Source organism: Alligator mississippiensis, chromosome 1 (assembly GCF_030867095.1).
Source record: "Alligator mississippiensis isolate rAllMis1 chromosome 1, rAllMis1, whole genome shotgun sequence".
Taxonomy (NCBI): domain Eukaryota; kingdom Metazoa; phylum Chordata; order Crocodylia; family Alligatoridae; genus Alligator; species Alligator mississippiensis.
The window spans coordinates 205995801-206013575 of NC_081824.1; the positions used below are offsets into that span (position 1 = coordinate 205995801).

The 17775-nt window shown below is 44.5% G+C and overlaps 2 protein-coding genes across 6 annotated transcripts in view; one reads left to right on the top strand and one right to left on the bottom strand.

Moving 5' to 3' along the window:
- The window catches only part of ASB3 (ankyrin repeat and SOCS box containing 3), a 115313-nt gene that overhangs the window by 68784 nt on the left and 28754 nt on the right, over positions 1-17775 (bottom strand). For 2 of the 3 annotated variants that reach the window (XM_014595090.3, XM_059719260.1), the window contains exons 2-3: positions 5057-5139; positions 2519-2732 (exon numbers count right to left, since the gene is read on the bottom strand). In XM_014595090.3, the coding sequence (XP_014450576.1) occupies positions 2519-2714 (196 nt within the window). In that variant the 5' untranslated portion in view covers positions 2715-2732; positions 5057-5139. Of the gene's footprint in view, positions 1-2518; positions 2733-4274; positions 4357-5056; positions 5140-17775 lie in introns of those variants that run through there. The other variant, XM_059719277.1, reaches the window with a different exon arrangement.
- Positions 4470-17775, top strand: part of CHAC2 (ChaC glutathione specific gamma-glutamylcyclotransferase 2) — a 32370-nt gene continuing 19064 nt past the window's right edge. Inside the window, exon 1 of one of the 3 annotated variants that reach the window (XM_006274453.3) lies at positions 4470-4739. In XM_006274453.3, the coding sequence (XP_006274515.1) occupies positions 4605-4739 (135 nt within the window). In that variant the 5' untranslated portion in view covers positions 4470-4604. Of the gene's footprint in view, positions 4740-8935; positions 16936-17775 lie in introns of those variants that run through there. The other 2 variants (XR_002094524.2, XR_009457606.1) reach the window with 2 other exon arrangements.

Below are 17775 nucleotides of genomic sequence, written 5' to 3' on the forward strand. Positions count from 1 at the left end.
CCCAAGGGTGTGATTTTTGTTTGTGTGTGCTTCAGCACTGCTAAATTATTTCCTGCCACTCGTAGCTTTCTTTGCAGGGTGCATTTCTAGGTTGCAAAAGAGAAATGCACGGTGCAAGGAGTTCCCGCCATTCGTGTACAAATTTGTGTCCCACTATTGGCCAGTTCTAAATTATTCCCACGTGGCGGCTAGCTGTTGGCTTGCTAGCCGTATAAGAGGCTTGAGCGGTTTCTGCCCAAGTTGGAGAACTCCGAGGAGAACCCTGCAAGGGAGGACTCCACAACCATCTGGAGCAGGAGAACTTCACATCTCGTGAAGATCTCTAAGCGCTGCGGAGCCTATTGGACCCAGCGTGTATATCAAGAAGGCTATAGGGGTCTGATCAGCCTCTCGCCTCTCCCTGTCGCCGCCTGATCCCTCAACATACCCTTCCCTGCGTGCAAGTTCCACGGAACCTAGCAAACTTTGTGTGAGTGTATTCAGAGCTCTTTGCTTCGAGTTACTTTCTTCGGTTGACACGACGGGCTCGCGGTTTACAGCTTTCAACCAGATTGGGCTAGAAGGTTCACGGGAAGGAACTCTAGTCCGCCTCTCTTCTTTTCTGTCTGTAACTAACTCAAGCAAGTTTTCCTGCCTGCACCGCAACCATCTTCGGTGTAAGTAAAATAATCTTTAATCAACCACTAAGCGTCCGTGCCTAATTCTAGCGTGCCGCCTGCCTTCCCCGACCCAGCGTGTCCAGGCTGCTGGCCACAGCCTGCCGTGCAAAAAACCCCCGAGGGCCTCGGACCGCTCCCGGCCTGCACAGGAACTACAGAGTGGAAGACATAGTGGTCTGAAGAACAGGCTGATGAACAAACACTGCTGCTACAAGTGTATATGCTAAATGTAAAAGTGGAATAAAAAAAAAAAAACCTGTGTTGCCCCAGGATTGGAGGGAAGGTTATTTTGTGGACTGAAAGATGATTAAAAGATAAAAAGCAAATGGTAGAGCCAAATGGTCACTTTTCAGAATGAAGGGACATCAAAAGTGAAGCCCTGTAGGGATCTGTGCTGGACCCTATTTTGTTCAAGTTTTATAAGTGACCTGGAAATGGAGGTACATAGTGAAATCTTCCAGTTGGCAGATGATACCAAGTTATTCCAGGTAATCCAGTTCCAAGCTGATGGAGAGGAGCTGAAGAAAGATCTGACCAAGCTAAGTTAGCAGGCAAAAAAAATAGCAGATGAACTTCAATATCAACAAGTGCGAGGTAATACACCTCGGGAAAAGTTAACCTCAACTACTGTACATACACACACCTGGGTTCTGAAATAGCTGTGTCATCATGATTCAGGAAAGAGACCACAAAGACACTGTAGATAGTATTTTAAAAACATCAGCTCACATCAGCTCACTATGCAGTGGAGACCAAAAAAAGCCAATAAAATGTTAGGCATTATTAAGCAGAACACGACAGAGGTCTACAAAATCATAAAGGATGTGGACAAAGTGAACAGGGAAGTGTTGTTTACCAAGTCCCAAAATACTAAAACTAGGGGGCACCCACTGAAAATAGTAGGTCTCAGGTTTAAAACAAGAGAAAGTTCTTTTTTACAGCAACACAGTTAACTTGTCTGCCAGCAGGAGGTGGTAGAGGCGGACAGCATAGTCAGGTTCAAAAAGGGACTGGATACGTTCATGGGTGACAAATCTATTAATGGCTATTGAACAGATCAGTCAGAGATCTTCCTCTGGCATCTCTAACCTGATAAATGGTGGATGCCAGGAAAAATAATGAATAGGGGACAGATCACTCTGGATATACCTGGTTCAATGCTCTCCTTCTATAGCATCCACTCCTGTCATGGTGGGATACTGGGCTAGAGGAACCATTGGTCTGACCTAGTATGACCCTTGTTGTGTTCTCTGTAAGCTTTAAAAATAGAGTGGGGCTAGGGCTTGCATTATTACAACAAGCACTACTAGCATTAACTGGATCAGTAGGCAGACGTACATTATCCCTAAACTTCACCAGATAAAGAAGGAGCCCAGGAGGGAAACTGTCAACAGACAGACAAACAGACACTGAGCAAAATGTTTGGCATGTCTTGCTCTCAGAGCCACCCAAGCCTTTTGTTTCATTGGCAACCTTAGATCTGGCCATTCCTCAGAACTGAGTACTTCACTTACAAAAACTATTCAAAAGGATGTTTAGGCTAACATAACAAATAGTAATTGTGTCAGCATTGCAAACCCCACCAAGAATCTCAGAATGTTCTCAGCATAGCTAACAATAAAGAATACTCCCCCTGCAACGGCAAAATAAGGAAATATATCCCCAAAACACACGAGCTATTATTCCTGAGTAGGCCAGTGCAATTTTTATAGTCATTTTTATAACTGCAACCACATTCAAATTTACAAAAGAAATCACAAAATAAATGAGATGGTGTGTCTCTTACATTGTAATATTACACTACTTTACAGGGGAAATTTAAAACAAAATTGCCCCATCCTGAATGAAGTGTTCCATACCTGAATGAATTAATAGCTTCAGACATTCACTTGAGTTGTGGGCTGCTGCTTCGTGGATTGGCATCCACCCCCTGTTATCAGGAACATCAACACTGTATCCCTGCCTAATTAGTTTCCTCAAAATTTTGATGTTTCCTTCTCTAGCTGCAAGTCCAACAGTAGAGCATCTATCGGAGTAGGCTTCTGTGAAATCCATCTTTTCATGGAGCTCACTCTGTGAAGGGGAAGGAAAAGGGGGTTGAAATTTGCTATTAGTACAATAAATCTATGGTACATAATTGCTATACAAAATGCATCCTTAAACTCTGGGCCAAGATCATCAAGTCTGTTTAATTTCACCTGTTTAATCGGGATCCTATTTTTGGATTAATTTTACAGCAGTATTTATAAGACTTCCACCTTGCGAGGAAAGATCCTGCTTCGTATTTAAATAAAATGTAGTCTGCAAACTGTTTTGCAGGCCTCAACTCAGGCCTATTATTTTCTGCTTCCCTCTTGACAACAATGTCATATGATATTTCACAGGGTTCAGCTCCTAATCCCTCTAGGGAGATGAGAGTCTGCAAGGTATCCAGGGGTCCTCAGAGGTGCACAGCTGCTAGGTTGGCTGGGCTGCACCAGCTACTTGCTGCAACTTTTATTGCCAAGAAGGCTACTTCTCTGATCAGTGGTATAAGACTGCTGAAGAACTTCAGCTGATGGGAGTTGCACCCTTTGAAGGCAAAGCAGCAGCCAACAGCTGAGCACTGCCTTCTCCTTTCAGCACCCCACCGCCAGTGAAGTGGGCTGGGAACTGGCAGACGTGCATGACCTGCTGTCTATCCTCGGCCCTGAGCCTTGAGTGAAAAGATGCTGCTGGTCAAACGCTTTGCAGCCTGCTCTTTTCCAGCACTCCAGGGAGAAGAGGAGCTTGCCTTCATGCCCCTGAGCTAGGGGCTCCCCTCAGGGTTTCCAGGTCTTAAATAAGAAATTATCGTCTTGGAAGGTCAAAATTGTTGTATTTGCTGAGAAACTACTGTACACTGAAAAAACTGTAAGTATGCAAATAAGTCCTTTGCTCATTTACTTTGTATTGTTCACTGTAAGGCACCAGTGAGTTAGAACTGGGTCATCGAAGTTGAAGCATTTCTTTATTTCATTTCGAGGCAAGCTTTCATAAGTGTTGACAGCAAGCCCAAAAGACAGTGAAGACTCCCTGGCAGTGACTTGGCTTTTGCATATGGCACATCAATTAAGTGCCTCAGAAATACTCTACCTCCTGCTTGCCACCAAACAACTTGGAGGTAATTATTCCAACTTTTCTCCTAGCCTAATCTAGGCACAAAAAATGAACTGTTCCAAACAGGAGATTTTACCACACCTTCAACTCTCCTATGAAATACAAACTTTTATTTCTACCCAGGAGAACTTGTACAGTCTTTTCCCCTATGCTTGAAGGCTGCCTGTGCCTGAAAGCTTGCAAATAAAGAAGACAAGGTTCTTTGAGTTGATCTGGTATCTTTTATCAGACCAACTGAGTAGCTGGAAAAAAGTTCTTGGCAAGCTTTCAGGCAGTCACCCTTCGTCAGGCATGGGGTGCCTGCTGGTCTGCAAATACACGATTTTTTTTTGTTGCAAACATCTAGTCGGTCTAATAAAAGATATAACCTCTACCACGAGTTCCGATTCAGAAATGCTGGTGCATTTTGAACACTTTTACTATTACTGGTCGCACGAGGGTGGAAATGCTGGTACAAACAGGATCCTTCTCGCGCACCTGGCAGCGCTGGCTCGCCTCTACCGCAGCCTGCTGCTTGACCTGCCACTTCCCCCCCGGAGAAGGAAGGCTCCGGGACCCGCGGGGAAGCGCAGAGGCCGGACGACTCCGGGGGCCGCCCCTTCCCGCCCTGAGGCGCCGGGCGCCCCGCCCCAACCCGGCGACACAGCGCCTTCCGCGCCGCCGCCGGCTCCTCCCGCCCCTCGGCTGAAGGGCGGCGCAGGGGCAGGCTGGGAGTTGGAGTCCAGCCCGGCAGACGCCTGCCGCAGCCGCCGGGGGCGACCGCGCTCCCCAGGGGGGTCGAGCCGGGCCGGACCGGGAGGCGGCGGCATGTGGGTGTTCGGCTACGGCTCGCTCATCTGGAAGGTGGACTTCCCCTACGAGGCTAAGCTGGTGGGCTGCATCGCGGGCTACAGCCGCCGCTTCTGGCAGGGCAGCACCGACCACCGCGGGGTGCCGGGCAAGGTGAGGGGACCGGGCGGGGCCGCCCCCACGTGCACACTCCGGCCGCTACGCCCAGCGAGGCCCCGCGCCTTGCCCCTGCCCCAGTCGCCCAGGGCCGGGAGGCTCTCCAGGCCGGGGCCCGCCCGCGGCAGCGTAGTGGCAGAGAGCTGGTGCCGGGCGGAGGCTTCCGTGCCCGCGGCTGGATCCAGGCCACGGCTGACGGGCTCCCTTGTTCGCCTTATTTCACCTTCCCCCCGCTGGGCTCGCTGCACGGGTGCAGCCGGGGGCCCTGCCGTGGGACAGCGCCTGCGGCTTGGCGTGCCCCGAGCCTTACTTACATGGCTCGAGTCACTCAGTCCAGGTTTTCATCTTCTGCTCCTTTGTCTGCTACAGCCTTGCTAAGAAAGATCCTTTTAGGCATCTGAAGAGGAGAAGCAGAAAAATACATTCGTTTTTTTTTTTTGTTTTTTTTTTTTTATATATACACACACACGTGTACATGTAGTAGGGTATTAAAAACATTTAGGGTAGGGTATTAAAAATACACACACAAATATATATACATAACATACATACATAGTATGTATACACACACAATGCCATATATAGCATATATAAGTGCATGTGCATATATTACACACATACATGTAATGCCATATACCATATTTGCACATACATTATGTGCATATATGTACACACATTAAAATGTCCATTATACATGTATATTAATACAAAAATATCCATATATATGCATAAATACATTGTTTTCCATTATATGTATATATACAAATAGTATATAATGTATGTACATATAATGGAAAATGATGTATTTATACATATGTGGATAATAACTTGTTTTCATATATGTATAATGGACATTTTAATGCATGTATACATGTATAATTAACATGTGTGTATAAGTATTCCATTATATCCACATATAATAATGCCATGCTTTTATTTTTAATAAAGCTTTCTATGCATCTAACATGGTATTGTTTTAGATAGACAGTGTGGCATTGTTCAAAAAAGTAAAACGTCCTTTATTTAGATAGCTAGTCATTGCTAAAAACAGCTCAAGTTTTCATCCGATTAGAACTGCAATCAGTCTTCTGCTTTGCTAAATACTTTACATTGTTAGCCTCACATTTTTTTAAAAATAAGCATTACAAAAACCTTGTGCTGTGATAAAATATAATCTTGTCAATCCAAATGCCATCTCTGAGGACATAATTTACTTCCAAATAAGTCAGCACGCAGAAATATCTAAAAAAAAAAACCAGAGTCTGCTAAATTTTTAATACCCTACTTACATCTTGTTCTGCTAATATTGTGACCTCCCAGACTAAATCCTTTCTATGACCATCTGTAATTGCTTTTAACTGGAGTCTATGTCTCGCCTCAAGCATAGATTAAATTATCAGTGGAATTATGACTTCAAAATACTGATGCAGTTTTCCCATTTGGCACAAAATAGGTAGACTGATCCTTTTTTGAAGCATTTGTAAATTTTTATGCTATGAGAGAAGCTGAAGTGTTTCCCAAAAGGGAAAACAAAAGGTTTTGAAGGATGCTATCAGTACCAAATTAGTATTTCTCTGCTGCATATGCATTCATTAAATCACTGGGTTGCTCTGCAAATTATTACACTGTTGTCAACACTGTCATCAGTGAGGAATTTAAGTTCTACTTAATGAGAAATTTAAATTCTGCAGGAGGAACCTAAGTTCCACTTAATTCTAACAACATGCTGAAGTTCAGTACATTTGTTAAAACCTTGTTAAGTAAGTGCTAATACCCAGAGATCTCAGTCAGGACCAGGATCTTGGCATGCTAGCACTGAAGAAAAAGGTGCCACAGAAGGAGAATCTGTTCCCCAGAAACCTGCGGTGGTAGACCCCTCTGCCTACACAGAACCCACTGACTTCAGGGCTCTGTACTCTGGGCTTCTACCCATTCTGCATTAATTGTCCAAATTGCAGGATCAAGGTAAAAACAGGGAAGATGCATCAAGAACACAATGTGAAGGCAGAGAAAGAGAGATAAAAAGGTGGCACTTTCCAGTGGGTTACAAATAAAATCGATTTGATCTGTTTAACTCCTGAATTAGTCTTAAGCAAACACACACACACAAAAAAACCACTCTCTTCATTGATTCTTTTTATATTGTAGTAACACTCAAAGAGAACAGAAAAGAATGGGGTCCTGTTGTGCTTAGTATTTTACAACTGTGTAGGAAAATATTTTATTTTGAAGAAAACCTAACATACAGTGCAGGGCAATCTATTAACCAGTCACTAATAGGGATTGCCTAGTGGGGGCTGATATTACAGTTTATACCATACTTATATTGATCCTGTAACTAAGCACTTGTTCAAAAGTTAAACCATTGTACACCAGGAGCTCAAAATAAAAAGAACATAAAAGCCAGTCATACTCTCTGCTTGAAGTTATGCTAGTTTTCCTTCACATAATACTGAGAAATGACCATTTCAGAACCGACTTCCAACCTATCTTGGGTCAACAATGTCCTGAGTCCTTACAATTCAGAAGACTAAATCTTAAGTTTCACCGTATAAAAAGATCTGGTAAGCAACACACTATTCTTGCTGCTGTTGCTTCCTCTTAGACATGATGATGAGCAAATTCTAGTAACTGAAACACACCGAGCTAGTATGGACAGTAAATAAAATAATTATAAGAAAAACATCACTTCTCCTTTGAGAAAACAAAAAGTAAAGGCCTGTAAGCAAATCCATGAGAACTGAGAGGTACTTCATTTTTTTTTTTAACCAAAGCAATCCTCCACTAAATATACACATACAGACAAAGCAGGCAGAAGGTCCATGTTTTACTCCTGAAGAGCTGTGCCTAACCATCCAGTGTGCAGTTTTGTAATGCAAATAAAGACCTGTAATCAGATCTGCAGGAAACCTCAAACAGAATCTTCCCTAGTTTACTGGAAGGTCTTCTAGGCTCAGCCTCTGCACAATTTTTGCAGAAGAACTTTTCACTACAGGAATAACTATTTACTGTAATACCTATTAATACCAGTCCACCCTGCTAATAAACCGGAATAAAGGCCAATTAGCATTTTTCCTCCTGATAGAAATAATGCTACACCTTACTGTACCATACTGCCAGGCTAGGCTCAGCTGAGAGAGGCAGCAATAGTAGCAATGAGGATGGTTCCCCCTCGCTGTGCCTGCTTCTGGGTGGACTGTGCAGGGTGTGGGAACCCACCTCTCACCCCCCACCCCACCCACTGCTACTGCTGCTGTCCTGTCACATTCATAACTGATCCCAGACCCTGTACAGCCCAGCTGGAGCAGGCAGGAGTGGCTCTAGAGCAGGAGTTGGCAACCCCTGGCACACATGCCACTACACAGCACATGAAGCCATTTTGCTCAGTATACCACAGCTCTGGGTAAGGCAGCAGGGAGCCTGCAAGCCCTGCAGTGAGCCAAGCCAGGGCTCTGAACCCTGTGCAGCCGCATGCAGCCTTACAAGCAGCCTGGGCCCCTGTCCCGTGCCCCCGCCTCCTGCCACAGAACCGGAGCTATTTGCAGCAGGTGGCAGGCCCTGCTGTCAGCAGCTCGGGCTCCATGGTGGAAGTCAGGGGCCTGCCCAGCAGACTGCTTGCAGCAGGCAGTGGGAAGCCTACAAGCCCTGCTGTCAGCAGCTTGGGCTCTGTGGCAGGCAGCAGAAACCTGCCCAGAGCCTGGCCTGCTTGTAGCAGGCAGCCACAAGGCTGCAAACAGCTGCACCGTGGTCCAGACCCCTGGCTCAGCTTGTTATTGGCAGTGGCTGCATACATGCCTCAAGGAGCACAGCAGGGCAGGAGCCAGGGCTGTGTTGCCCCAACAAGGATCAGGCCCCTTACGGCTCTCCCACCATCTACCCCTAGTATGCCAATATCTTCCAAGTGGAGGGTGCAGGGGTTTTGGCACTCAGCCCAAAAACGTTGCCAACCCCTGCTTTAGAGCTTCCCCCAGCCTGGAAAACCAGTGAGGAAACAAGTAGGAGCAGATGGGGGGAAAAGGGAGAAGGGATTGGGAGGGGACACAACTCAGACAAGAGAGAGGAAAGGAGTGGGATTCTTGCTTGCTTTTGGGCCTTAAGTTCCCAGAGGCTCCCCCTGCTTTCTCGGGGGGGGGGGGGGGGTTGTTGGGCTGAAATGATGCAAAGAAGCTCAGAGCCAACCCAGCAGCATGAGTAGCTGTTCCTGAACCCCGCTTTGCCAAATATTGGATCTGCCCCTGTGAGCAGTCTATCATTAGACTGAAGCTGCAAGAAACAAATAAACAAGTTCTGTGACTTGTCCTTTGGGGACTCACCCTCCTGTCTTAGTAACATCATTATGGCTGTAAATAGCTTTAGCAGACCTGGTGGGAAAAAGAGCTGCCACAGCCAGCTGTATAGGCTAATAAAAAAAAAAAAAAAATGTTGTCCTGCTCCAACAAAATCTGGTTTTAAATCAGTTTAACTGGCACAGCCTCCTATCTTGCAACTTGTAACTGTTTTCAACAAACTTATATTAGTTCCACTCAAACTAAAATAAGTAGATTTAAGCCTGACAAATTGATTCCATAGCTTTCAGAGACAGTGTTGCAACAGTTCAGTTAAATCAATTTTAGTTAAACCACAGTAACTTGTGTGTTCAGAACAAGCCTAGCACTTCTAGCCTTGAAGATAAATACTGCAGCACAGATAGGATCTGAATTGTTAATAGAAAAGCAACCAGAGAAAAAGCCCACTTAGACCATTTTTTTAAGCAGCGAAGCAGGAAAACCAGTACAGGCAGGGTTTGGGGGTTTTTTTGGGAGGGAGGGGTGTTAGGCATTTTGTTTGTTTTGCTTTTTTGCAGGTCACTATTAAAGACCTCATAGCTTTAGATTCTTATGGATTAGCTGTGCTCATATATGCACAATCTTCAGTCTGTAAAGGGAGTATGCAAAGTGGATGGGTGCGTGTGGAGAGTCCTGCAAAAGTACTGTAGCACTTCTCTCTTCCACTTGCTGTACCTGCACAAGACAGGAACATCAGGGGAGCTGTTTCTGAGGAATCTGATACACAACTCCTAGGGACACTGTAGTTAATACATGGATGGCTTCCTAGTTATGTCCAGAAATACAATTTTTCTTAAAGGCTACAAAAAGCAAGTTAATGTGCAGTCAGTCCAAATATTCCATTTTAATTCTGAATTTCATTTTCATAATTGATGAAAAATGTAGCATAGTTTTTACTGTCAGTATAACTGAACTAATCAACTTTATTGAGACTTTTTAAGTAGTTTCTGAAATGTTATTGCTTACCACTAACAATCTAACATACAAATGTATCATAGCATATTATTATTGCATTATTATTACCCTGAAAGCCAAAAGGCTTTTGGCCAGTACAAGAAGTTCTTACTTTCTAACTTGTGCTAAGCAAATTGTGTGCTTAGCAGTGTCAATTATACAGAGCTAAATCATCCCTAGTATAAAGCCATTAAAATCCAGGGAATTACACCAGGATGTAGCCCATTGTGCATACTTTGGATGTGAAACTGGTCCTTCAGTGATACCACAGCTTAAAAAACAGGAAGATAATACTAGCCTACAAGCTGAAAAAAAACCTTGGGACAAATGCACCATTGCATAGTCAGTGCAAAGAAAACAGAGAATCTTTATGTACAGGGTTTTGCAGAAGACAAGGCTTAGGTAACACCTTACGCATACTTTTAATAGTTCATCTTACACATTGTCATAACATAGTTACAAATGTGATGTCTGCCATTAGAGCCATATTTCCTAACATTTATGATAAATTAGAAAAATATTCCTTGTTGCTACTGGGCATGAAGGAAAAACTAAAAATAAGAAAAGCTTCTTGCAAAAACACAATTAAGTATATTAGCACGATCACATTTTAATATTTGGACTGGGTTAGCCTGAATATTACATGCAACACAGCCAGTACTTCAGCAGGAAATGATATTATATTCACTGACATTTGGTAGCATGTTTTTCAGCTAGGGGTAGAAAAAATAAAGTCTGTGACTTACTGCATTAATTCTCTCCACAGGAACTGCTGAATGTATAACAGAAATTCAAAAGTGGTGTAAATTTCAGAAAACATAGGCAAAGTTATGAAAAATTATATCTTGCACCAATTTACATAGAATTTTCCAAACAGAACAAAATAATTAAAAACATGATCCCTGTCACTGAATAATGGTTTTATAAGTTATATAGGGATTACTGATGAAGTGATTGTTTGAAAAAGTAGGTTTAGAGAAGGAAATGAGTAAAAGAGCAGGAGATAAGAACAGTAGTAGGATGAAATATTCATGGGCCACGCCCAGATGAGTGCAGCTGTGTCTGCAGTGCTACATACCACATGTTCAGCTGTTCTCTGTGCTGCACAGGAGCAGCACGGGGGGAGGGGGGCATGACTCCTGGATATCCAGGGATCAAAAAACCTGTGCATAAAAAATAATAAAAAAATAAAAATACACAGGGGTAGCGCACACCACTCAAAACTGGAACCTGGAAAGCTGGAGCCATGCTCCAACTACCAGCCAGGCTCCAAGCATGATCACTACTGCTGCAGCCCCAGGAGGCCCCCAGGTAAGGCTGCTGGGGCCAACACAGTGCTGGTCCCAGCCTCCCTTACCTCACCCAGGGTGACCAGCTGCACAACTGGCACCAGAGGTCACATGGCACAGGCATTCCCTGGGGGCCAACTAGCAGCCGCACAAAGTGTGCCACTGCTAGTTGTCCCCAGGGAACCAAGTATCCACACTTGTGTGGACGCAGCCATGGAGTCTAAAGCTAGAAGCTGCTGAAGTCATCTAGTCTGACCTACTGTATAGGCAAACATGCATGTCATTCTCAGTATTGGCTGCATTTAATCAGCTTCATAGTTGGTTTCTGTTACTGAGCACATAATACTTTTAACAGCAGTTTAAAAATAGACAATACATTTAATGCTGTTTCCTTGTATGAGAATGCAAGATAAAGGTCCCCTCCCCCCACCCCCATGTGGGTTGGGAGGAGCCAGGGGACTTTTTATTGTATTCAAGTAAATACAGTACTTAAGATTTAGGAAACTGATCTCTTGGAAATTTCCAGGTGTACATGTTACTAGTTGGTGCTATATTCTGTTCCTCAAAACAAATACTGTATAACCATATTACAGTCACTACTAGTATGTAAGCATTTTTTTGTCTAGTTAACTCTTGGTACATTACAAAAAGTCCAGATTCACTACCCTCCTAATAATAAAGCTTTTCCTCACATCTAACTTGATCTAACTGAGAACAGTCTAGCTCCATCCTCTTGGGAACCACCCTTCAGGTAGTTGATGGTTGCTATTAAGTCCCCCCTCATCTTTTCTTCCAACTAAATAAGCCCAGGTCCCTCAGCCTCTCCTCAAGCCATGTGCCCCAGCACCCTAACTGCTTTCATTACTTTCTGTTGGACTCTCTTCAACTTGTCTACATCCTTTAGAGCAGAGGGGCAAAACTAAACACAGTACTCCAGCTGTGGCCTCATCGGTGCCAAAACAAGGGAAACAATCGCTTTCTTAGATCTGCTGGCAATGGTTCTACTAATGCAGGCCAGTATGCTGTTAGCCTTCTTGGCAACAAGGGCACAGTTGACTCATATTCAGCTAATTGTCCACTGTAACCCCCAGGTCCTTTTCTAAAAAGCTCCTGCTTAGCCAGTCAGTCCCCAGCCCGTACAAGTCCATGCAACTGTTCCGTCCAAAGTGCAAGACTTTGCACTTCTCCTTACTGAACTTCATGAGATTTATTTAGGTCCAATCCTCCAATTTGTCAAGGTCTCTCTCAATCCTAGCCCTACCTTTCAGCATATCCACTATTCTAGCATCTGACTCTCTTCACAAAAAGACAGTAGCATTACTTTGCAAATATAGGAGTTCAACGTGCCAAATAAGGATATAGTGTGGCACTCACAGGTGTGCAATGAAAAAAAACTTCAGTCTTTTGCTCTATAAATGTCACACAGCAATTATGCATTTGCATGGCACTATTGTGGAAATGCAGGAATTGCAAAAACAAAGAGATTATTTGCTATTTGTGCATTTTGGGACTAGCCCACCAACTGCTGAACAATCATTTGTTTGTCAATAGCCTGTTTCATTGTGGATTAGCAGTGACCAAGCAGCCATCTCTTGTGAGACTGTATGCACATCACATAATGGAGGGTTGTGGCAAAATTCAGACCTAGGTTAAATGCTTTTTAAAGAGAGAGTGAAATTTGAATATGAAGTGGAAAAAAGCCTAATGCACACCCTAAGAAAGTCATCTAGGTTAAATCTGGTGCCTTAACTTTCAGTTGTTTTAATATGCTACCCACATCCAACTGGCTTCTGCATACTTCCATATTATCACATTAATACTCTAACAGTACTGCTCACTATATCTAAAATGTTTTTTGCCTGCTTTGAAGACAGACAGCTGCAGTTTTAATACGTTTATTAAAAGCTAGTATATTAAAGTTAATATTTTATTAACTATGGAAGTAAAAATGTTCACCTATTAACTATTAGGTAGTTTTTAGCCATTAACTAGGGCAGTAGTTTCAAGTCATTTAGCCTCTACCCCCTCCCCACTTCTGAAACTATGGGAATGTTTTAGAGAGCAAAACATTCCAGGGTCTAACACAGGGCTGTCCAATTTATGAGCATTTGGGGGCTGAACACCCCACAGGCTGTACCAGCAGGGGCCATACCACAGCAAGCCACGGGTCCCCTGGGCTGCGCATCATTTGGACACCACCCCAGCTGCAGAGTACCCAAATTGATGCTCATCCATTGCATCTTATGCCATGCCTGTACAGCCCCAGCCTCACTCTACACTTCACACACTACACTGTGTGCAGTGGGGTGGAAACAGTGAGTGGGAGCAGGTTGGGGTGAGCCTGGGAACTGCATCTTAACCCTTCATGAGTCACACATGGCCTGCAGGCCACCAGTTGGACAGCCCTCACCTAACAGGTTGAACAAACAGAACTATCTAATCCAGAGCATACATAACACAGTTGTACAGATACACTGGCACTTGCTTCAGAAGTGAATCAGCTAGATTGGCGCTAAGAACAGCCAGGGTAATACAATGGGATTTGGTTATCCATCCATAAAGGTAGTTGTAATGGATCTGGGGAAACTGAGCTCATAAGTTTCTTGCTGCTCTGTAATTATTTCCCTTTCCACAAAGAATTTACAGAAGCTTGCTATGAAAATCCGTAATTATCGTGGAAAAGCTACATAGCATATTTTATATTGACTATTTAGAGAGACTGTCAGCTTTAGTCAGTGTTTTAATAATCCATCTGCAGAAAAACCTTATGCTGACAGACATTTAAAAAAAAAAAAAACTAGCCAAACCCCCCCCCCAAAAAAACTGCAGCGCTTTACTGAAAAAACACATCAGTTTGACTCAGCTCTCCAATGTCTGTATCGATTGAATGCTTCACCAGGGGTTTTTGATGCTTTTATCTAATAGCGGATTAAATCGCTATTAGATAAAGTGCCACAAAGCCCCACCAAAGTATGCAAACTACACAGGCGCTGTGCAAGCCAGGTCAAACCGATTCAGTGCCTCTTCTGGACGTGCGCTACACTCAGCACGGGGGCACACCAAGCTGACAGTAAAGTGCTGTTTTGTTTTGTTTTCTTCCATGTCTGTAAGCAGCCTTATATTACCACAACTAAAATAGCTGAGAACAACTTCCTTAGGTTTTCAGTTTATTTTGAACCTGAAATACTGTCAAATATACAATACGCTACTTCCCTAGAGATACTTAGTTTTGTCTGTTTGCTTGTTGTTACAGAGAAAGAATCATGATTGTTAAGCCATAAACAAGCATAGGTTAGTTACAAAAATGTAGTACTTGGAATTATTATTTTTTTGTTTAAATTAACTCCCTTTAATGTTGAAAACGGTTTCTTTATCAACAATTACTACCTTTCTTTTAACCTCTTTTTGGGAAAGGTTTAAGAAAGAATGAATTTGAAGCTGCCCCTCAGTAAAACATGTCCTCCTCAGTTTGACTTTACCTAAATATAGTTAACAATTAATTCCTCCTACCATTAAATGTATAAAGCAAGCAGTCAGGCTGCCTTTATTATATGAGCAACTTTTGGTGCTGTTGACAGGAGCAAGCCTGGAATGTCTGGCAACAAACAATACCTTAACTGGGTTTACTAACTACTCTCGCTGCAACAGGAATGCTGCTAGTCCACACATATAGCATTCTCCAGGGATCAGTCCAGTCACCTGTCCTCAAGGTGTATGCAAAAAATCACTATAAAAGATGAGGCAGTTGTAGGTTCCAAAGTCATCATCATACTATTACTGCGTTTATCTCATTTTTCTTTTAACACAGGTTATATTGTCTCCTTACTCCTCAAGAACAGTATCTGAATGAAAGCAAGTGCGTGCAACTCAGATAAGGCAGAAATATTTGACTACAGAAAGTACTTGGAGGAATGGGCTGAGCAATAGGTACCTGTTGTCAGAATTGTTCACAGCCCTGGGTCACATTCATCTTCTCAGGTTTTCATGCAGCAGTGGTTGGCTGTAGTATCGTCATCTCAGACTAGGCCATAGGTAACTCAGTCTGCAGGCCAGATGCAGTCCACACAGCCATCTCATTTGGCCTGTGGAGATCCCCAAAGGTCCAGAAATTTGGCAGCAGGGAAGTGATGGCCAATAATAAAACCACTCTCCCCACTACCAAATTCCCAAGTCCCATGTGTGCCCGCTTCCCCTATGAGACCAGTCCATGCCCTCTCCACCTCTTCTGAATTGGCCACGCCGCCTTCCCCCAAATGGCCCAGGCCACAGCTCCTTCTCCCGTAGGGCCAGATCAAGCTCCTTTCCCTGGATCAGAACCACCAATGATCCAGCCCACAGAGGGACTGCCCATCTAGCCCACCAGACAAAGAAGGTTGGGCATCACTGGACTAGGCCATTGGGCTGCAGCTATACACCTGAGACAACAATAATGCCTTACTGTCTCCAGGCTACAATTACTGCATGAGGTTACCCTTGAAGTTCACCTGGAAACTCTACTGAGTCAAGTGCCTGGTGTAAAAAGACAGAAAGGTTCCTTGGGTGAAGAGAGGCAGAATTAAAATACACATTATTTGATTTTCTGTAGGAACTTGCTTTTTCACTTCCAAAAGAAATTCAAGTGATAATCCTTACACATCCAAACGGTTTAGAATAGTGGTGCCCAACCTTTTTGCATGGTGGCCTGACAGGCAGTGCTTGGTCCCTCTATGGGCCAGATCCAATCAGTGGTCCCAGTGCGGCACCCAGTGGTCCCAGTCTGGCATGTAAAATAGACACCATCCAGCCATGCAGAGGGGAGGCCAGCCACAACATGGCCCCGCAGGGGAAAGGAGCTTGACCTGGCCTCACACAGGGGAAGGGGCATGGCCCGATCCCAACAAGGCCCCGTGGAGTGGGGATAAGGGGATGTGGACTGGCCGCTATCCAGGGAAGGGAGAGGGGGCATGGACTAGCCCACAGAGGAGAGAGGCTTATGTGGAGCTTGGGATTTGGGAACTTGGCAGTGGGGGAGGGTGGCTGTATTAATGGCCAAATTTCTAGACCCATGGGCCAGACGAAATGGCAGTTGGGCACCCCTGGTCTAGAATGTGGGTGAGACAGGTCATTTCCAAACTATATTCTGCTGCACCAGGTATAATAAGCTGGGAGGTTCCTGGTTTCTTCCTGGAGTTGAGTACAAGACTTCTGCCAGAACTCTGTATTTGTAACCCAACTCAAATTCAGCCTAAATTTGCCCTCTTCTAGTAATATTCCAAGACACAATAACAAAATGACATGGTTTGCGGGTTCCCCCACTCAATTTTCTTATTTCAGACTGACATAATGGTTGTTTACATCACTGTATATAGCATGGAGTAATTCCTTCATTTTGTTCACCAAGGTATTTCTATGTAAAACTAGAACTTTCCAGAACAATTAAAATATTTTCCTCATTTAGATAGAATATGCAACACCTTAGCAATGTTTATCTGAAGAATATTCATCATGTACTGTAGTACTTCAGTTTCCTTTTATGCTGCTCTGAGGACTGACCAAGATGTTTCAGAAGCTTAAATTGACAGACTCAAAGCATCACTACATGGATTAAAAAGAAAATGACTAGCAAACCAGCAGCTAACAAACAACGTAAGTTGAAACTGAAGCATTTAAACATACAAACCTTCAGGTATACACAAACAAAGGAAATAGGGGTGCACCGATTGAGATTTTGGGGGCCAATACCGATAGCCGATCTTTAAAAGAGGCATATCAGCCAATACCAATCCGATTTCCAATACAGCTGCCTCCAGCTAGGTGTACTGGAAAGGGTATGTGGGGGGCAGATGAATACCCCCACCGTGGTAAGGGAGGGGACAAAGCCACATGGGGGATGGGTGAGGGGGAGGCGGCTCCTGCCACTGCTTGTACCCTGCCCCGTCAGGAGGGCACAGGGGAGTGTGCATCTCCTGGATCTGCATGGGGCAGGCTACAGCCAGGGATGCGCAGGGCTCTTCTCAGTGGGAGCTGGGCTCAGAGTAGGTGCCGGTGGTGCTGGGAGGATGCTGCATCCACCACAATTTCACTGCCACTGCACTCCCAGCGCCACCACCACCAGCCACCCAACGCAGCCCCAGCTCAATGGCCCACCTCCACCCACACGCCAGGGAAGAGCTGAGGCTGTGGTTGGCAGCAGCAGTTAAAAAAAATAAAAATTAAAAAAAAAAGTGGATGCAACATTCTCCCAGCGCCACTGGTGCCCACTCTGAGCCCAGCCCCCACCAAGAAGAGCCCCATGCAGATCCAGGGGGCACATGACCCCCTATGCCCTCCCAGGTTGCTAGCAGCAGCGGGAGGCCTTCCCCGCCCTCAGCAGTGCCTGCCCCTTCCCTCACCACGGGCTGGGGGGTGATCTCCCCCCCACCACCTTCCACCACACTGGACTAACCAGCTGAAGACAGCTCTCCACACTGCCAGCTGTGCTCCTCT